The following is a 22,683-nucleotide window of genomic DNA, read 5'->3' on the forward strand; positions in this document are numbered from 1 at the left end:
TACAATATCTATACCATTTATTAAATATCTATCTATGCTAAAGGCAATTAGGCCCCAGGAATGCTAAAATGAGTAATATGCCTTTGTACTTTACTAGGTTAGTCCTAAAGGAGAAAGGACTAACAAGTAGACAAACAATTTCAAAACACTGGGGAAAATAAAATACTCTGATAGCAAAAAGGAAGATGTAATTGGTTATCTGCTGTGCGGGGAGTGAGGGAAGGTAGGCAAGAAGAAGTCCAGATTTAAGGCACAGAGAAATGTGCTAAGATAGGGAGGGAAGTAAGAAATGTCACCTAGTATTCAAAGAACTGCAGGACATCTGTACTCGTGGGGTATAGCATACAAGAGGGAAATTGAAGAATGATGGAGTTGGATAGAAATTTTGTACAGGAGAAGTACAGACCATGTACAGTTCACCAGCCTAGGGACAAAGGGAGACTATAAAGTCTAAATATTCAAGGGAGATCATTACCTTCATGCATTAAGAATGTCACTGTGGTGAAATAATATTGGATAGTTTGGGGAAAGGGTGGCAATGTGAGGCAAAGAGACCAGTGGAAAGACTTGTTGCAAGAGTCCTGGTAAGAGATGGGAGCTCATGAAGGCAATGCTGGAGTGGAGAAGGAGAGGCATCAATATATAAAGATATTCAGGCCACATCAATATAACTTGATGTATGACTGAAAGGAAGGAAGAAGCTTTTTAATTTCCCTGAATACATGATTAGGTGGGACTACTCTGTAATCATTATGCTTTATACTACAAACAATAACAAGTTTACTTGATTGGCTGAAATCCTAAGAACAGAGCTTCTATTACCACTAATAATTGGGCACTGACTGATAAAACCTACATTGCTAAAAAAGTTACACATAGTGTGTTTTGTTAAAATGCCGGTAGGTTTTCTCTATTAGTGGGCTTTATGCACTGAACAATTAATGAGCCAGGTACAACATGAATCTTTTTATTTGTTTTCTCATTTAATTCTTCCAATAATCCTATGAGGACATGAATGTTATCACTATCTACAGTTATCACACAAGGATACCAAGATTCAGAAAGGTACAATAACAAGGAAGTGAGGAAGACAGCACTAAATCATAGACTGCAGGCTGTACTGTTTCTCTAAAGGATAAAGGTTCTATTAAAACTCTAAAATTAAGGGGGGGGTGGAGCCAGAACAAAACAAAAACAACACAAATACTAATGGGACTTTAGGCTCAACCAATGTCAATACTGAAAAAAAAAACACACATGGGGCAGGAGTTGTGAGTCAGCAGTAGAGCGCTCGCCTAGCACATGCAAGGCCCTGGGTTAGATCCTCAGCACCACATAAAAATAAATAAATAAAATAAAGGTATTAAAACAAAACAAAACAAAAACCTACTGCTCACCAAATCCATAATATAAAACGGATCTTCTAAAATACCAACTTATTAATTTTCTGATTTTATACATTCAAACACATGCTGGTGCTATTTTAAAACCTAATTTTTCTCTGAAAAGCAAAAATCCCTTGTTTTAAATCAAACTAATTTAAAAGTATGCTACCCAGAGGAGTTAAACTCTATAATTAGAAAACTAGCTTTCAATATATTTAAAATTTGTTAAGTAAAAATTAATCTCATATGTTGTTTCATGTTAATCAATTTTTATGTTAAGGTCATAAACTGTCAGATTAATAAAACTAACACAATTATTTTATCCTTAAAGAAATCTACTTTCTCCCCAAGATCAGCAGAATCATAAGCATTATGAATATTTATAGGGGCTGGGGCTGTAGCTCAGCAGAAGAGCCCTCGCCTAGCATGAGCAAAGGCCTGGGGTCGATCCTCAGCACCACATAAAAATAAATAAATAAAATAAAGGTATTGTGTCCTACCTTCAACTAAAAAATAAATATATAAAAAAAGAATGTTTACAGAATTCTATGCTGTAACATCTTCTGTCATTGAAGAAAATTATGATTGGTCACACAGCCACTATGAAGACAAGTAAAACATTCTGGATTAGATAAACTACATCATGAAGAAAATTAAAACATTCCAAGAAAACACTGGCCAAGAAATATCAAAAATCAAAATCAAGAATTTGGGCTCCTTACTAGCATACAGTTTGAGCATCCCTAATCGAAGAAGCAGAAATCTGAAATGCTCCAACTCCGAAACTATATGAGAACCAATAAGACATCACTAGTGGAAAGGTTCACACCTCACTTCATGTGACAGGTCACAATCAAAACACTAGCATACTAAAAATATTGTAGAGAATCACCTTCTATCTGTGTGTATAAGGTGTTTATGAAGCATAAATGAATTCAATGTTTAAAGGTGGGTTCCATCCCTGAGGTCTTTGTATTTGCAAATATTCCAAAAAATCTAAAACACTTCTGGTCCCAAGCATTTCAGATAAGACCAATCTACAGGCTTACAGAAAAGTCAATTAATTAACGTCTCTGGATGGCTCTTGATGCCTTAACAGAAAATGAGAGATGGAATTAGGTGATTTCTAAAGTTCTTTTTACAGAGAATTCATCAGGCCTCCTCTTCTTCACTGCCTTTGTAGTTGGTTAACCACTTATCAGACACTAAACTTTTTAAAATTCTAAGTGAATAATGTGTTAAAAATCCACATACTATTTTAGTAGGGACAAAAAACTGTGTGGTAAAAGAATTATTGATAAAAGAAAAATGTTTTTATAATACTTTTATAAATGCTTTTACTTTTTCTTTTCTCTTTGTTTGGTGCTGGGGATTGAACCAAGGGCTTTTTCATGTAAAATATGAGCTCTACCACTAAGCTATTAACTCCAGCCCCATGAAGCCAATTTAAGCTTACTTTAAAACTTAATATTACAGTTTCCAACCAACCATTAGTTCATTATCAAGATAAAACTAAACTAATTGTCTATATTTTTCTCCATTTAAATGTATCTAAATGATACAAAGAAGAGAGAAACAATTAAGGAATTAGCTTAGGCAAAATAATATGACATTGTTTTAATGGTTAACGTAGTTACAGAACTCCTACCATATTAAGTTTTGAAATGTGATTTTAATCAGCTGGGTGCCATATTTTTATAAATCTGATAAATGAGGATAATTTCTTATTAACCTATTGTTCTATAAAGAAAAAGGTTTTTTAAAACAAGGTAGATTAGAACCTTAAAGCAAAAAAACAAAAAGAAGCAATTCCAAGACATGGGTCTTTATTATCTAATTTTTAAAAATGTTTTTACATTCCTACAAATATTGATTTCAATACTTGGTTAATCCTCATACTGCTACTTAAAAATAAATATTTATTTTATGGGCTGAGAATGTAGTTCAGTGGTAGAACTCTTGCCTAATACATATGAGGCCCTGGGTTCAATCCCCAGCACCTGCAAAAAAAAAAGTATATATTTTAATACATACACATTTGCATTCTATCATCCTATAACATCACTTTCAAAGGTCAATTGGTTTAACATTTGTTGTTTTAAAAACTTGACTAGTTTTAGAAGGCAGAAAATATGTGGTATAGAAGAGATTATTGCACAAGACCTTATTAAGATGATTAGCCAGATGGCCAAGTATCCTTCCTGAAAGGAGAGGAAAGTGCTGATCCATCTAGTTAAAACTGAATAGAAAGGTCAGCAAGAACATTTTCAGGAGCTCAACTGAAATACTGCAAATGGCTGCATGTGAATATTTCAATTCCATTTACATTCTTGGGGAGGTGGGTTTGCTTTAAAAAAAAAATCCACTTCTAAAAATGTTCTCCTCCATTAGTTAGTAGTATTATACAAATTAGTATACTAATTAGGAAGATTTCTTTAATTGAAAATTTCAAAATGACATCAACAAAAAGTAGTATAAAACCAAAGTCACTAATTTATAGTCTACATCAAAAGGACACTCCAACATTTAATTCTAAACTCCTAATTCTAAGCAGAATAATTACAGTTGCTCTAACTAGTCATGAAATCCCTAAAATAACACAACTGTTAAATAATAAATGTTATGTAATCTACAATGTAAATGATAAACTAGATGAACTCCCAGATATAAAAAAAAATTATTTTAAGAAAACAAAAGCAAAATCTCAAAGGTCTACTTTAATGAGAGCTACCACAAAATTATGCCTGAATATTATTAACATGTTTTGAAATTAGTTAATAGGAATTTTGGAGAGCAATGTTCTACATTCAAATTTTTAAAAAAAAGAAGAAAAGAGTCTAACCCCAAATTAGAAGTAATAAGCTTAGTTATTACTAATGACTAAGAGGAGTGCTTTAGTTAGATTTTCTAAAAGTCCTTGTGACCAAAACACCTGAAGCAAGAACTTAGAGGAAGAAAATTTATTTGGGGCTATTTCAGAAATCTCAGTCTAAATAGATGGCCAACTTCCTTGCTCTGGGGAAAAGTGAGGTAGCACATCATGAGAGAAAGGCCCAGTGGAGAAAAGCTGCTTGGCTCATGGGTTGGGGGTGGAGATAAGGAAGCAGAGAAAAGGCCCAGTGGAGAAAAGCTGCTTGGCTCATGGGTTGGGGGTGGAGATAAGGAAGCAGAGAGAAGGAAGGGAAGAGGTATCCTCCTAGAGCCTGTTCTCAGTGATCCCCTCCTCCAGCTGTACCCCACCTGCCTACAGTTACCAACCACACAGTCAGTCCAATCAAACAGGATGGACTGATTAGGTTACAGCTCTCATAATCTATTCATTTCACTTATCCTGCATTAAGAGGAGATTTTGGAAGACACCTCATGTCCAAACCATAATGAGGAGTATCATGTTTTTTCCTTTTATTTCTACCCAAGTTCCTTCCTAATTTATTCCCTCAACTTAAACAAGACTATTTTTGCCAGCCAAATGCTCTTACTGTAAGTAGGCATATTTATTTATCTTGTCTTAAACATGTTGTGAGACTGACATGCTTTTTCTGTGAACTTCATTATTATAATCAACAGAAATCCATCATGCCATTTCAAAGGCTTCACACCTTGGAAGAGGACAAATGTAAATAGTCAGTGATGAGGATGCATGTCCAGAACTTCGGGACTTGCGACGCATGGATTATCAGGAAAACAGAGAATGCAGAATATGAAAAATAAGGTAGAATGTGTCCTCTACTAGGCTATAAGGAAAGAAGGACAAAGATGAGAAGGACGCATGTATATATACTGTGATGGGTTATGCTATGATCAAGAAGTATATTTTGCAGGAAAAAGGTAGATGGAGGGGGAAATGAGAAGCTATTAGTGGAAAGCACTTGAAGATGAGCCCTGTATGCTGGACAAGGGATGAGATTCTAGCCTTGGTGATGTATGTGATTTACAGTATTACCTATTCCAATGGTGTGAGTTGCTCTCAAATTTGGGCCAGTGTGGTAGGAGCAGAGGAGAAGAATCAGAGTAATTAGTATATATGAGAATAATCTGTTAATTTATTATGGGCTTAGATATTATCTAAATCTTATGATAATTTCATCATTTTTAAAGAAATGGACTTGAAAAATCATGGGGTACAAGGTTCTAATAGTCCACTTATACATGACTCCAGACTGCTGCTGAACTTCAAGATTATAGTGGTTCCCTCCCATTTGCAATTCTAGTTCCCTGTGATCATGTCATTTCTAAAAATATGAACTGAAAAATTCCTAAGTTTTAAATTAAGTGACATTCTGAGTAGTGTGATAAAATCTTGTGCTGTCCTGTTCCATCCTGCCCAGAACATGAGGCATCCCTCTATCCAGTGTTTCCAGTAGACATATGCCACCTACCTGTTAGTCACTTGGTTAGCTGTCTTGGTGATCAGGTCAACTGTCACAGTATTATAATGCTTATGTTCAAGTAACCCCTATCTTACTTAATAATGACACCAAAGTGCAAAATCTATGCTGGCAATTCAGATATTCCAAAGAGAAGTCATAATGTGCTCCTCTTAAATGAAAAGGTGAAAGTTTACCATAGGGATGTATGTAAAGGAAAAAAACACAGCCTCTATAGTGTTTGGTACTAACTATAATTTCAAGCACTCACTGGAGGGATATTCCCCTGAAGATAAAGGACTACTTTAATCACTAGTTTTGTGATAATCTTAAGGAAAAAAATCTAAAAATTGCATTGAGTATAACTGAGTTTAAATTACTAAGACAAATGAAATTCCCTGATCTCTGGTCAATTCTATTTTTCCTCAGTCATGAGACTATCACAGAAACAATGAATGGATTTAGTTTTTCACCCACTCAGCTTTTTCTTCTAAATGACAAAGGAATAACAGTTTTTTGGTTTTTTCCTTACTTTGGCTTACTAAAGTGACACATAATCAATAAAATAATTGTCGAAAGCAGCCTTGTGATTCAATCAGTTTAATCAAATATAATGTTTATACTTGGACAAAGAATATAGTCAGCAAAGATAATGTAGATTGATTATGTTATATGTGTTATATTTAAATCTCTACTTTTTTTTGTCTAGAGTAACAATTTGAGGAACAGGAAAAATGAAACTGTACTTACTTAATATTTTACAGCAAATTACAGTTTGGCAGACACTGATGATTGGCCCTTTCTAGCTGTTCCCCATTACCAACCTTGCTTACAGAATGTGAATTGTCCAGACACTGGAAACACTTGTGCTTCCTGATCACCTCTTGGTATGGTCTAGTCCCCCAAAAATCCCATGTAGTAAAGGCTTGGTTCCCAGTCCATGATGTTACTGGAAGGCGGGGAATCCTTCAGTAAATGGGGCCTACTGGAAGGAAGTTAGGTCACTGGGGATTTGCCATTGAAGGGGATACTAGGATCCTGGTTCTTTTCTGCCTTTCTCTTTTGTTTCCTGGCTGCCATTATAAGAACAAGCATCCTCAACCATGTGCTCCTACCATTGTGTACCATGCTGCCACAAGCCCAAAATAAACAGCCAACAAATCATGGAATGAAACTAGAAGCCAAAGTAAACTTTTCCTCCTTATAAACTGTTTATCTCAGATATTTTGTTACAGTTATGCTAACATACCTCCCTAACCCCAGGGATGCATGTGTTGATCTAAGCAGACCTTAAGGCATGAACCTGGACCAGCAGCATCAATGTTACTCAGGAACAAATTAGAAATAATATGGCTGGGCCCCACCCCAGGAGTACTGAAACAGAAACTCCAGGAATGGGTCCCAGAAATCAGTGCTTTGGCAAACTCTCCTGATGACTCTGATGCATTCTAACATTTGAAAACCCCTCATCTAAATGGTCATGCATTCTGTTTCTGTTGCCAATTCTTTGATTAGGCTAAGTAACTGTGTGGCCAGTGATGTCTGAGAGAAGTCTCCTGGGAAGCTTCCAGGAGTGCTTTACTTGTTCATATAGGAAATTAATCAGAGGAGATACACCTATCTTTCCTATTTTTTGTATGGACATTGTCATGTCTTCATGTGATAGATATTTGCAACTTAGACAGCAATCTTGTGACCAACAGGTGAAACCCTAAACACCAAGCCAATAAGCCAGGGATGGCAGAGAGGAAAGTCTGAAAGTCTTTTCCTGGTGACCTTAGTGGGCTGCTGAATTAACTCTAAAAATACAGAGTCTCCAAGTTTCTTGGTAAATAATATATTTTTTAATTATCCAGATTTATTTATTTTTATTTTTTACAGTGCTGGCTATTGGACTCAGAGCTTTATGCATGCTAAACAAGCACTCTACTACTGAACCACACACACTTCTGGCCAAATAATATATTCTTTTAAACCCCATATGTATAAGCTATCTTCAGCTGGCCTTTTGTTATCTTGCAATCCTGACCACATCTTTGTTTTTAGTTAAGGTAAGTTTCAAAATAGTATAAACAAAATAATTTTATTTTTGTAATACTATATGATATTATACATAGTATGTGTGTATATATATATATATATATATATGTATAATATACATATATATGTATATTATAATATTCAGTTATACTGTATTCTGTATTTTAATTGTAAGCACTTTGAAAATAATCTGTAAATTAACTGAAAGTACAAAGAACTTTTAGAATTAGATTATTGAAATTATATTTTGGTTTTGGTGGAAGAAATCAGTTGTGGGACCTTGGGCCAATTACTGACACATTTAATCCTCAGTTTTCTAATCTGTATAAGAAAAGGGTTAGATTAAGTCACAGATAACTCTATCTGATCTAAAGAATTACACTTTTTTTGTGTGTGTGTGTGGTGCTGGGAATTGAACCCAAGGCCTCCTCATATATGCTAGGCAAGCACTCTACCAACCGGACTACATTAAGAGTTTTAATCTTTTAAGAGCTTTCTGACAAGGCCTTATGTCAAAAGTTCTTCTTTTTTAAATTTTTGCAGTGCTAGAGATTGAACCGAGGGCTTTGTGCATGCTAAGCAGGTACTCTACCACTGAGCTATAGCCTCAGCTCCCAAAGTGCATCTTCAATGAGTTCTATCAATAAGGAATCTTAATATGATGATAACTTTTACTACTATGCTACTGGCTTATTAATTGCTATGCAACTGACTACCAACAAATATTTCTAGAAAAGGGTGACACATTAGTGGTACCCACCTAAAAGTCTAAAAGGTCAGTGCTCAGTAGTTGTTCCTGCCAACTCCCAACTATTTACACTCGGAGAAGAATGGCCTTTTCTGGGTGAACACTCTAAATCCAAGGCCTCAAATTCACTTGCTGACCTAACTTCCTCCCCATACAAAAGTCAAAAAACACAAAATGCGAATCAACTCATGGATACCATTCACGGGAACATCAGTCAAATTAAGACAAAAAGGAAGAAGTGGACTAAGTGGAAATAGTGGATCTCTAAATTATAAAGCTGAGTTAGAAAACAATCAGCCTCAGAACAGAAGTGATTTATAATGGTTTCTGGAAAGGCAAGGGGCTCTCACACTCTAGCTACAACCAGTACTAAAGGTATATACAAGTCCATACCAGATTAATTAACAGTGTAGAGTAATTTTAATGTAATATATTTCAGGGCCTCTTAAAGCATTGGCTGTCAGAAAGCTTTACAATGGAAAGACATGACTTTCTTTTAATCAGAGGGCATCTCCTAAAATGAAAAGGCTACTAATTATTAGTAAACAAGGACTACCAACTCCTAATAGCATCTGCACCAACACAGCCATAAAAGGCTGACAACTAAATGTCAAAATAATACAGGGCTGGGCATGGTGGCACACGCCTATAATCTCAGTGGCTTGAGAAGCTGAGGCAGGAGGATCATGAGTTCAAAGCCAGCCTCAGCAACTTAGTGAGGCCCTAAACAACTCAGTGAGACCCTGTCTCTAAATAAAATACAAAAAAGGGCTGGGGATGTGGCTCAACGGTTAAGTGCCCCTGAGTTCAATCTCTGGTGCCAAATGTGTGTGTGTGTGTGTATGCTTTATTCTTAAAGCCAGAAATACCAATGCAGGTAAAAGCCTGCTTCTTCCAGCTGGAAGAAGGCTGGAAGAAGAACCCTACCCTGTGCTGAGGACTGAACCCAGGGTCTCACACATGCTAACACATTATTACTGAGCTACACCCCCAGCTCCTAAAATCCTTTTTAATAAGTATGCAAGACAACCATGCCCATTAACAGTTACATAACTTTGTTTTCTCTAATTAATATATTACTATAATTACATGCCCAAGCTACAAAACTCGGATTCAACAAAGTTCACGAAGCAAAGTTATTTATTCAGGCCAAGTTCCTTTTCAGAAAAGGATGTGAATTGGGGTAAACTATTATGGAAAACTCGAATGAACGGGTAGGAAAGAAGTAGCACAGATATACAATATTTTTTACCTTTGTTCTCCTGCTTAGCGTCTAGATTTTAAGATATCTTTTATTTTAAAGGCCAGTTTAAAGAAGTTTGAGATAACTGGTGTAAGATAGATAGGAAGAGAAACTTAGAAAAATAACTACCACTTGATGATAGAATAAAAGCAACTTACAACTCAATAGTGCAGGTGTTCTGTATAACTATGATGCAGATCATGCAAGGTCAAGTTCTTTAACTATAGAGTGACTGGCAAAGAAAGGAAAACTGCAATTCCACTTTTGAAATTTATACTAAGGAAAAAATTAGAGAAGCACCCAAAGATTTAACTTCAGAATATTCACTGCAGAACTTTTTTTTTTTTTTGATGGTGCTGGGGATTGAACTCAGGGCCTTATGCATGCGAAGTAAGCACTCTACCAACAGCTCTATATCCCCAGCCCCACTGCAGAACTTTTTAGAAGAAAAGGATTGGTCAAACACATCACGCCATTGGTATTCAGGGACATATCATTAAGGTAATAAAAAGTCATGAAGAATTAAGTATTTAAAGACATGCAAAGATGTCACTATATGCTGGTAAGTGCAAATTTAGCCTACTAAGCAATACAAATTATAGGATACCATTTGAAAAATTTATACATATAATAAATTTATATATGTATAAATTTATATATATAATATTATATATAAATAAATGCATAGACAAAACTCTGGAAGTATATAGAGCCAATTATAATGATTCTAAGTGCTTTTTTTAATATTTATTTTTTAATTGTAGTTGGACTCAATATCTTTATTGATTTATTTTTATGTGGTGTTGAGGATCAAACCCAGGGCCTCACATGTGCTAGGCGAATGCTCTACCGCTGTAGTATACAGAACATCATAGGTATACAGAACACCGTAGTTGCTGTTTGTGCTTTTATTCTATCATCAAGTGGCAGTTATTTTTCTAAGTTTCTCTTCCTATCTATCTTACCCCAGCCCCTCATAAGTGTTTTTATATTTTCTGTTTTTGTTTAGCTACAGTTTCTAATTTTGCTTTTCTATGATAAACATCAGTTTTATACAAGGAAAAAAAAGAGTACTAAAATATTTAATGTGCAAATACACAGAAAGTTCTTTATATTTAGGAAAATCCACTATATAAGTCTTTACCGTAAAAGGAAAAGAAAGGTATGTTTTGATAGGTAGTTTTGGGAACATAAAAGACTTTGAAATATAAAACTGTTGTTTATAGCAGTACTAGAACTAATGGAGTTCTACCAATAGAAAAATCAGCATAAATACTGAAATAACTGATACTGAGGGAAAGAGATGCTTACGGTTGAGTGAAGTCACGAGTGATGAAATCAGAACTCTTGAAAAGTAGAAAGATGTCACTGAGGGTTTTACACTTCAGAGAACTATTCATTGCTATCCAGTACGCATCCTAAATAATAAAGCACATGTGATTTAGTACAATTCCATGTTACTTGCTGTAGTAAAAAAGTCTAGTAGATCTTAGCAATATTGTCAAATGTCAAATTATACTCCTTTACAAGGAAGAGCATGACCATTGCAGGACAGACCCTCAGTTACAATCACTGAGCTGGTGTGGTCCCCACATTTCCTCTTGGGGCCCAGGCACTTTCCAATGCTTTTCTTGCTGATGATGGAAGAAGGGGGAAATGAAATGTCAGAAGCACACTTCAGCTGAAAGAGTAACATGGTAAAGAAACAGCCTGACCAGCTACTCTTCAAGAATAAAAAAAAGGAAGAAGAGCAGGCACACAGCTTAGTGGAACATGCCTAAACGGTAATATTATAATTGAGTAATTTAAAAAACACTCCTTTCTTATAGATAGAAGTAGGAGCACTGTATACTTTTGAGAAACAAATGATCGCAAAAAACTAAAAAGCTATTCTACTACATGTAAGAAAGCACTGGTATGTAGAAGAAAATAAACAACAACAACAAAAAGAAAAAAATAAATAACAACCACAAATAATTTTCCCATCTTAAGTGGAAAGTCCAAATTCAATTTAGTGGGGAAAAAATGATTAAAAATATTGCTGTACAAATGAAAAATTGACTGTGAGAACTACAAATGAGTTTAATAATTTTGTATATTGTAATATACGATATTATAACTTCTTTACAATAACTTTTTTGTCGCGGGGTGGGGGTGGGTACTAGAGATTGAACCCAGAGGGCCTTTCCCACAGAGTCACATCCCTAGACTTTTTTATTTTTTAGCATCTTGCTAAGTTGCTGAGACTGGCTTTGAACTTACAGTCCTCCTGCCTCCGCTTCCCAAGTTTCTGGGATTACAGACGTGTGCCACCACTGCACCCAGTCAATAAGTAACTTTTTAAAAATTTCTCCCAATGAAAAAGATGATAAACTTCTGACTAAAAATAGAATATTGAACGCACTTTAACTCCACTGAAACAAGTATATACACAGCAAATTGTGCAGCTGAATAAACAAGGCAATTATCAACTCCAGGGAAGATAAAATATTGAATAAGAAAACATAAGTAATCATAGTATAGTATATACCAGATGTGTATGTGTTTTTTGCATAACCATAGTAAATAAAAACACTGAATGCTGACCTAACCAAAATCAGATATAACTGTAAGGAGCATATGAAATAGGAAGTAAAGGGGATAGGAGATGAAAGAGCTGAGTCTTCCAAGTAGGAAGCCAATAATAAATATCTAAAACTGAAAAGTCAGGAAAGAGAGGTAAGTAACAAATGTACTAAAATATTTGAAAGTGGCTGCTCCAAGGAAGAGGAAACAAAGTAAAACAGGTGTAGGACCTGCTGCTATTTGTGGCAAGATTCTGTATCTACTTAAAAATTTTAAACTGTGTACACATATAACTAATTATAAAGTAAAAATAAAAGTTAGATTAAGTACATCACTCATTTTAAAAGAGAAAGATACATGAGATGATTTTTGAAAATGCAAGTTAAGTCTTTAATTTCTTAAATGAGCTTTAATGACATAAAATTATTTTCTAATGGATTAAAAAAAAGAGTATTTTTCCACGGGTCTTAACTTCTACAAAAATCTTTTTAATAAAGTGTAAATATAAGAAAATACAAGTTGATTTTTCAAACCACTCTATTTCTACATCTTGTAGCATTCTGATTATTACTTTACAATGAACAAAACTTTCTCTGTTAAATAGCTGAAGTTTTTAAAAGGGCAAAGAATGAACTTCCTCAGAATTCTAGAATAAGCAGCAACTTAAGAGGTCAAAACTGTCTTTTGACAGAAAATAAAGTATATCACAAACCCAGGAACAGGGTAAAAATAATAAATAAATTCCACACTATTTTCCCTAAAATTAGGAATATAATTAGTCTCTCTTTGAGGATATAAAATGAAATAAATAGTAAAGCAAAGACTATTCAAGCAATAAGAGATTTACTTATGTGTTCCTACCCTTGGGGCACTCCAGTTAAGCTTAGGAAAGACACTGCCACCTAGAGAATTGATAGCTTCCTGGACTTTAGTGGCAAACTCAGGAAATTCTGGTGCCTACAGAGAAAAAGAAGAAAGCATTAAGGCAAGTCAGTATTATCACAGTGAACATGGAAAATATGATCAAAACCTCAAGGATATACTCTAGGGCATTAAAAACAGAATGCAGAATACAAACTACCATCCAAATTTCAGAACTCAATAAAATAAGTGATCAAATAATATTTACCAGAAAGAGAAATAAAATAACAAATTGCTCAAATGGCACTTTCCAAAACAATCAAAACCCACAAATTAAAAAACAAAACAAAAAAACCCCCACAAATCCAAAAAGACAGAGTAGGCAACTGGAATTTAAGAAGGAAAGAATGGGCGTGGGGTTGTGGCTCAGTGGTAGAGCGCTTGCCTAGCATGTGTGGGGCACTGGGTTCAATTCTCAACACCACAAATAAAAAAATAAAATAAAATAAAGTCCATTGACAATTAAAAAAATATTTTAAAAAAAGAATGAAAGAATAGTTCTTTCCGTATACCTACATAAAACAGGATTTATTAAGTGAAGTAACAGGAATGTCACTAGTATATATCTTCTAGTTCTCAGAAATAACACCCCAAACTTAAAGGGCCAGATGCTTTTCCATCTGTAAAAGGTCTTTGGACACACCTCCAAAAGGCTTTATAAGAATGAAAAATAAATGATGTGGTAAACTGTATTTAAACACTGCTATTTCCAGACAAGTTTTAATGTAAGCAAAACTCAAAAGTCAGACCTTGGTCAAATTAAAATGTTCTTTGCTTTCTGGTTGGTTCAAAAAATATATCTCATGTAATCATTTCAACCAGGAAATTGAAATACTGTTGTTGAACAGGAATTTAAACTTGATTGCCAGTATATCCGGCCTTGAGCTTTCTCTCATTATCACAGGAACTCATGGATACAAACTAGATAAAAGGAACATTAAGAGAGTTGGAAGTGGAGGTTTCAGGAGGGACAGAACACAAAATATTAACATAAATTCTCCACATAATCATTTAATTTCATATATCCCTACACAGGGAGTTGCTGCCCCCTATTGCGCATCTGTAAGTTCTGGGAAAAAAATCCAGTAATTAACTTTCATATGGAAAAAAGTTAGATTAGATCTAGAATTAACTACATACTCTAAAACTAAATGAAATGGTTAGTGTGGATCCCCAAGTTTAGCCTAGCCATGAGAGAAAAGAAACTGATAGACAAGGCTCTGGAAACAGACCAAAGAAATAATTTTTTTTAATGGTAATATTTCTCCAAATGAGAAACATTTTGGTTTTTGTTGTTTAATGCTGGGGATCAAACCCAGGGCCTTGCACATGCTAGGCTACCACTTTACCACTAAGCTATACCCCCAGCCCTAGAAAGGCTAATGAGTAGAGAAGAGAGAGCTTAAGGCCCAATTAAGCTATCTTTTTGCTACAGGTAAATCTGATCTCTAGATTGTTAACAATAATATCTTTTAATTACTTGATAGACTGTCTCCACATCTAGTTTCCATTAGACTATTTCTTCAGCTTAGATACATAAAATTAAAGTTGTATAGAGAGACTTTTGAAGTGAATAACTAAATCAAGGGTCCTTTATTTCCACTTAACTCTCCCCATCAAGAGGAATTATGGTTAATGTCAAGCCAATAATTTGAAGCTCCTAGTCTGGTTCCCCTACATCTTTACTAATAAAAACCAATTATCCAAGATCTGCATTAACAATATTTCCTAAAAGTGGAACAGTTACACAAATTTTACAACATGAAGACATTCAACTTTCAAGACAAAATAATTTAATTTTCCTATCCCATGAAACTTGACATCTAAGGATTGCTTTATATTTATGTATTGAATTTTAAAGGATGTGATCATTTCCCTCAAATCCTCAAAATTACTCAACTTGAGGAAATTCCATCAAAAGGATTCTAAACAAATATAAATTATAAAAAGCATATGTATAAAAGACCCTCTGGATTGTCAGATTCTAGCTATGTCCATGAGCTATTTTACAACTTGATAATAGGTAACTGATAATAATGTGAGCTTATTCTTACGTTTATGCAATTTCTGTTTTGTCTGGAAGAAATTCAATTGTCTTCTTTCCCACTCTAAAGGGAGGAAAACCAGTTTTGTCTCATTTACATGTTCATTTTGATATTCTTGATCTATAAATATGTCTTTGGGTTCTTTTTTAAAATAGTGTTAACATCTGTCTGGCTCCCTCATAAATTAAACAAAATCTTTAAAATGTGTTACAGAGTTTTATATCTGTATTGAAATCATGATTTCTTTTCTGAAAATCGTCTATAAAAAGACTTAATTAATAGGATCTTTTTTAAACACACAGCTCAGATGGTCTTTTTTTTTTGCGGGTGGGTGCGGGGGGACTAGGGATTGAACCCAGGCCTTGAGCACATTAGGCAAGTGTTTTACTGTTGAACTACATTGCTAGTCTGCAATTAGCCAATTTCAAACATTCATGACATGTTATTTGCCTGGGGGAAATTCTCACTGAAGTGGGATAAACTCTACATTCTTCATCTGATATCACTGGACTTTCTAAAATCATATTCATCCTAAATATCCCATAAGCAACTATCATCAGAAAATCAGGGTGAATTCTTCCACATTTATGACTTTATACAATATATGTGTTTATCTATAAAATGTGGCATTTAAAATTTTTACATATATGCTATCCTTTACTATGTGCACTTTTAGCAACTTAATATTTTTGGTACATTGGGATTGAACCCAGGATGCACTCTACCAACTTATGTTTTTACATTCACTATTGTGGTTTTGATCTCTATTTTTCGCATTTTTAATTGACTGCTTTACCTATATAAATGGACAACTCACCAGTCAACAATACTTTGGATTTTCCAACTCTATGTTCTGGCTCAAATTTTTCCTCTATTAAGAGTGTTCACCATGAATGTTCCCCCTGCCAAACTCCATCTAATTCAACCCAGTGAAACCCAGCCACTTTTATATATCATTAACTTTTTATTTTTAAATAATTTAAAACTCTCAGAAACATCATAAGTGTACCAAGAGTGTCTACCTACTCTTCACCCAGACTCCCCATTTTACGACATCCTCTTTATCATCCCATCTCCTATCTATGAATGTATCTATTTATTTACATTTACATACATATTACATTTTCCCTACACTGTTTTAGAGTAAATTGCAGTCAGTAAGCTTTTTACCCCTAAATATTTCAATGTATATTTCCTAGAAAGCCGTTTTAACATTTTCTTGCATAACATAGTAAAACAATCAAATCAGAGAGCTAACATGGACACAATACCATTAACCTAATCTACAGATTTTTTAAAAAATATTTCTAGTTGTAGATGGGTACAATATCTTTATTTTATTAATTTATTTTTATGTGGTACTGAGGATCAAACATGTGAGGCAAGCACTCTACCAAGGGGCTACAACCCCAGCCCCTAATCTATAGATCTTATAAGAAATTTTCCAGCTACCCTAATAATGTCTTTTATAGCAAAAGAAAAAACAAAACTTTTTTGGGGGTGGGGGGAGGCAGGTCCAGGATTCAGACTGCCTTCAAGCATCGTATTTAGGTGTCATGCTTCTTTAATACTTTTGAATCTGCATCAGTTATATTCTCTGTGGTTCTTACTATTCATAACCTTTTTTTTTTTTTTTTGGTACCAGGAATTGAACCCAGGGGCACTTAATCTCTGAGCCATATCTCCAGCAGCACCCCCTTTTCTAATTTTGAGATAGGACCTTGCTAAGTTGCTGAGACTGGCTTTGAACTTGTGATCCTCCTGCCTCAGCCTCCCAGGCTGCTGGGATCACAGGCATACGCCACCATGTCCAGATGATTTTGACATTTTTTTTTACATTTTCAACAAGTACATGAAAAAATGCTCACCATCTCTAGCAGTCAGAGAAATGCAAATCAAAACCACCCTAAGATACCATCTCACTCCAGTAAGATTGGCAGCCATTATGAAGTCAAACAACAACAAGTGCTGGCAAGGATGTGGGGAAAAGGGTACTCTTGTACATTGCTGGTGGGACTTCAAATTGGTGCAGCCAATTTGGAAAGCAGTATGGAGATTCCTGGGAAAGCTGGGAATGGAACCACCATTTGACCCAGCTATTGCCCTTCTCAGACTATTCCCTGAAGACCCTAAAAGAGCGTACTACAGGGATACTGCCACATCGATGTTCATAGCAGCACAATTCACAATAGTTAGACTGTGGAACCAACCCAGATGCCCTTCAATAGATGAATGGATAAAAAAAAATGTGGCATTTATACACAATGGAGTATTACTCAGCACTAAAAAATGACAAAATCATGACATTTTCAGGGAAATGGATGGCATTAGAGCAGATTATGCTAAGTGAAGCTAGCCAATCCCTAAAAAACAAATGCCAAATGTCTTCTTTGATATAAGGAGAGCAACTAAGAACAGAGCAGGGAGGAAGAGCATGAGAAAAAGATTAACATTAAACAGAGACGAGAGGTGGGAGGGAAAGGGAGAGAGAAGGGAAATTGCGTGGAAATGGAAGGAGACCCTCATTGTCATACAAAATTACATATAAGAGGTTGTGAGGGGAAAGGGAAAAAAAAAAACAAGGGAGAGAAATGAATTACAGTAGATGGGGTAGAGAGAGAAGATGGGAGGGGAGGGGAGGGGAAAGGGGATAGTAGAGGATAGGAAAGGCAGCAGAATACAATAGACACTAGTATGGCTGTATGTAAAAACATGGATGTGTAACCAATGTGATTCTGCAATCTGTGGGGAAAAAATGGGAGTTCACAACCCACTTGAATCAAATGTATGAAATATGATATGCCAAGAGCTTTGTAATGTTTTGAACAACCAATAATAAAAAAAAAAAGAAAGAAAAAGAAAAAAAAAGTACATACAGGGCAGTTATTCAATACAAATTCTAAAAAGCTCACTTTGTTGGGTATTAGCACTGCCATGGGGGAGGGAAATTTCCCCCTTACCTATTTAATTTAATCACTGATTTATGTCAGTATGGGATCTTACATTCTTATTTTAGTCAGTGGGTTATAATCTATCACTATTTGTTATGATGCACAACTTTTTAGCTAGTGAGGGGCCATTCAAGCTGGCTTCTGAGATCTTTTTGTCACATCCCCATCATTCTTTAAGCATTTCCTTAGTTTTTTGTATTACTCTCCTAATCACAGTCCTCAATTTCTCTAAGAAGCTTCAATTCCTTTATTGGAGAATGGTATTTAGAAATCAATATCAGAGCAGGAAGTGTGCTCACTGCTTTCATGATATATGTCACTGCTTCTACAACTTATTGCTCAAATTAGTGGACAGAGTTTGAAAAATATACAAACATACACCCATGCACAATGCTTTGGTTTGAATGTTTACGTCACTCCAAAATTCATGTTGTGACTTAACCCCCCCCCCCCACTGTGGTGATATTAGGAGGTAGGGCCTTTAATTAATGCCCTCATAAAAGAGGCTTTAGAGAGCTACCTGACTTTTCCATCTCTTGCTCCTTGTATCATGTAAGGATATAGCAACAAGGTCTGGGAGCAAAGAGCAAGCCCTCGCCTGACACTACATCTGCTAGTGCCTTGATCTTGGACTTCCTAGTCTCTTTAACTATGAGAAGCAAATTTCTATTATTCTAAATTACTTAGTCTACGGTATTGTGTTATAGCAGCAGGAACAGACTCAGTCAAATACATACACTTGTATTATTAATTTCCATATTACCCATCCATTTGTAATTTTTAAATTATATTGATCCTTACTCTTTTTAAGGTCCAGGTTAAATACTGTTTATTCTTTTAAGCACTTCTATATATCCTCACTTGTAATGGTTCAAGCCAACATCTCTTCCATCTACTCCCTACTTTATATCATTTTTCCCCACTGGTTTATAAAGCCTCTAATAGCAGAAATCAAATCATATTCATCTTTGATTATCATGCAGAACTCAATTTTGTGCTCTCAGTACAGAAGAAAAATAACATAACAGAATTGAGTGAAATTTTCATAAAAGGAGAGTGAATCAAATGGCATCCAGAGTAAATAAAACACAAACTTCTATTTCTATACCTGGCATGCTAAACTTCTGCTACTGAAGGAAATGACAGTTTTAAATATATTCACTTTTTTTTTTCTGCATTCTGAACACTATTTATATCTCTTTCATTAAGCAAAAGTATCTTCTTATTTAGTGTTGTATTGCAATATATTCTATCCTAAAACGAGTTTCCTTTCTTTTTGCTTTTATGTTTATTTATAAGGAATTTTATAAAAAGCCTTTCTTGGGGCTGGGAGTACAGTTCAGTGATAGAGTACTTGCCTAGCGTGTGTGAGGCACTGGGTTTGATTCTCAGCACCACATATAAATAAAGGTCCATCAATGCCTAAAAATATATATATATATTTCTAAAAAGCCTTTCTTTTCTATCTCAAGGTAGAGAGTTTCATTTATCTATTTTTAGAAATACATTTTTGCAGGCCATGGATATACAGTGGTAGAGCGCCTATTCAATATATTTGATGTCCTGGGTTCAATCCCTAGCACCAAAAATAAATAAATAAACTTTCTTCTTCTTCTTCTTTTTTTTTTTTTCTTTACTAATCTTTAAAAAATACTCTTAAAGTATTTTCATGATGCTGGGGTTGTGGCTTAGTGCTGAGAGCCACAGCCAAGTAGGAATGAAGCATGGCATTTTGGGTTGAAAGGTGACCCTGCTCAGGGATTAGGGTAGATCCTGCTGGGAATAGGGAGGCTCCAGGTTTAGGGTGGATCCTGCTGGGAATAGGGTGGCTCCAGGATTAGGGCGGATCCTGCTGCCTCAGGTGCCAGCTCCTTTTGAGTTCCTGTGAAGTTCTCAAGGGATTCTGAGAGAATTGGTGCGTGGAGCCGAGTGGAGGCAGGGTGTTCATGGGAAGTGTGGGTAGAGTGTCGGTGAGAGTTTGGAATAAAGAATTGCTGTTTGAATCTACAAGGCTTTTGTGGTGGCTCGGTTATTTTGTGCCCAGCCAGACTGCGGCAGCTTAGCAGGAGAGCACTTGCCTAGTACTTGCAAGGCCCTGGGTTCAATCCTAAGCACCACATAAAAATAACTTTAAAAAAAAAAGGTATAAAAAAATATATTTTTTTTTGGCCAGGCGCAGTGGCGCACACCTATAATCCCAGCAGCTTGGGAGGCTGAGGCAGGAGGATCACAAGTTCAAAGCCAGCCTCAGCAAAAGCAAAACACTAAGCAACTCAGTAAGACCCTGTCTCTGAATTAAATAAAATGCAAAATAGGGCTGGGGATGTGGCTCAGTGGTCAAGTGCCCCTGAGTTCAATCCCTGGTACCAAAAAAAATTTTTTTTTTCATAAAAATATGTTAAGTTGAATTTTAAATTTTATAGCAGCATTTTTATCCCAAAAGACTATATAATATGCTTGATCAACTTCTATAATTTTATATAAAACTTGGGTTTAACTCACATACTTCATCACTTGAAATAAATTATAATTTATTTATGGCATTTAAATATACTTGAGTAAATAAATATAGATTTTTCATTTTATTGCCCAGCAAAATATGTGAAGCTCAGTGTATGCCTGGCTTAATTCCTTCTTTCAGAGTATAACAGAAACAAGTCAGAGCATCAAATAATGCACTTTAAATATTTCCTTTGTAATCACAGGGAAAAAGAGGGCAAGCCATGTTTGCCTATTCAAAAATGATTCAAATTATTTTTCAGAATAATAAATAATACCCCACAGACAACAAGGTATTTGAAGTGGTTAAATACATGGGAATTTGGAGAGCTGTGAGGTAACTCTTAGGTGACAGTATGAGGCTGTGTCCCCATGCTGGTGCTGCTTTGCTCTTACCGTAAGCGTGGCTGTGTTCTCATCATCTGACCACTACATAGATAAAAGGACAGAAAAACAAACAACATTAACTTTAAATAGTATAACAGGATCCCAAAGGCAGTGCTCCATCTAAAAATGATACATAAACAGAAGACATCTTTCCCCAAATTCAAAGTATATGTAAAAATGGACATCAAATGTAAGATTTTCGTGTAATTTCTCACTTTATCAAATGTAAGGGAAGCCTAAACATCAAAACCACTTTAGGAACCATTTAAATTAAAATAGTCTACAGAACAGATTATTTTATTTTCTACCAACCTGTATTTCTTCTGCTTCATCGTCACTGTCTGGCTGAGAGCAAGTTGGTGGATCTTCCCTAAAAAAACAGAAAGAAAAAATTATGCAAAGAAAACTTCTGCTACCAAATAGCCATATTCTCAAGCATGTTAAGCTTATGTAAAACAAAACAATTTGAAGTATGCCACAGTCTGGCTGGGCACAAAATCACGAGCCACTCAAGCAGGAACAAACTTTATTTTTTGAAACTGCCGCCAATGTCCAGGAAGATTTTTCAATCCACCCACGCTACCCACTACCAGAGAGCTCCTCCCCCGGAACTCCCTCCTACTGTACTTCCCCAACCAATGGGAACTCTCCAGGAGTCCCATAGCAGGCCTAGGTGAACAGCAGGAGTCCAATATCCATATGAATGCAAATCTTAACATAATCATATCATCTCAATGGCTAGCTGGCGTCACCTTTCAACCAAAAATGCCATGCATCATATACTTGGCTTACTACCAATAATAGACCACAGAATAAAACCTTCCTACCTTCCTCTCAGAAATCACCAAAAATAAGGGAAATTTTAAGAACCCCATGTCTGATAATAAGAATCATCTAGGACTCTGCACCCCAATATATGAGAAAGTGCTGCCAAAAACAAGGAAGACCCAGGAAGAAAACATGTGAAGAGCTGTCCACACTACTGACAGACATCCCTGGGGCAAAACCAACATCCTTCCTATGTGCAATGAAAACTGAGCATGTGGGCCGGTGTCAAGAGTTACTCTGGATCAAGACTGGACCACTGAAAAAGGTAAGAAAGAAAGAAATACTCAGGCATACTACCTGTGAAGAAGCCAGCAAGCAAAGGAGAATGGAAAATGCCATTCAGTAGCCAGTCCTCACTGTCTAATGGGGAAGCAGAGGCTGAAAGAACTCAGACAGAATATTCACAACACTGCACTGCCACTCCTCAACACCCAACTGCAGACAACAAGCCTAGGAGAATTCACATTATGGGGGGGGGGGGGATCAATAAGAAAAGCCCAGGAGCTATGCAAAGGCTATATGAGGAAAAAAGAAGAGGGAAATTTTTGGTCAAACATGTGCATTTACCTCTATGTTCCCTCTTAAAATGCTACTAAAATGAAAGGAAAGATCCAAGGATAAAGATGACCAAAATAAAGACAACTATAGAAGAAAAATGGCTTGAAAAGTTTTGAACTCAGAAGGCCACCAGAGGGATTACCCAG

The 22,683-nt window shown here is 35.6% G+C and overlaps 1 protein-coding gene across 1 annotated transcript in view; it reads right to left on the minus strand.

Annotated features, from left to right (window-relative positions):
* The window catches only part of Cdc123 (cell division cycle 123), a 53,166-nt gene that overhangs the window by 19,310 nt on the left and 11,173 nt on the right, over positions 1–22,683 (minus strand). Inside the window, exons 3-6 of the mRNA XM_046442315.2 lie at positions 21,464–21,521; positions 21,161–21,193; positions 13,210–13,305; positions 11,095–11,201 (exon numbers count right to left, since the gene is read on the minus strand). Of these exons, the coding sequence (XP_046298271.1) occupies positions 11,095–11,201; positions 13,210–13,305; positions 21,161–21,193; positions 21,464–21,521 (294 nt within the window). The remainder of the gene's footprint in view (positions 1–11,094; positions 11,202–13,209; positions 13,306–21,160; positions 21,194–21,463; positions 21,522–22,683) is intronic.

The sequence above is a fragment of the Marmota monax genome, unplaced genomic scaffold (assembly GCF_021218885.2).
Source record: "Marmota monax isolate L192 unplaced genomic scaffold, Marmota_monax_Labrador192_F-V1.1 WCK01_AAM20220418_F8-fsc00072, whole genome shotgun sequence".
Classification (NCBI taxonomy): Eukaryota; Metazoa; Chordata; class Mammalia; order Rodentia; family Sciuridae; genus Marmota; species Marmota monax.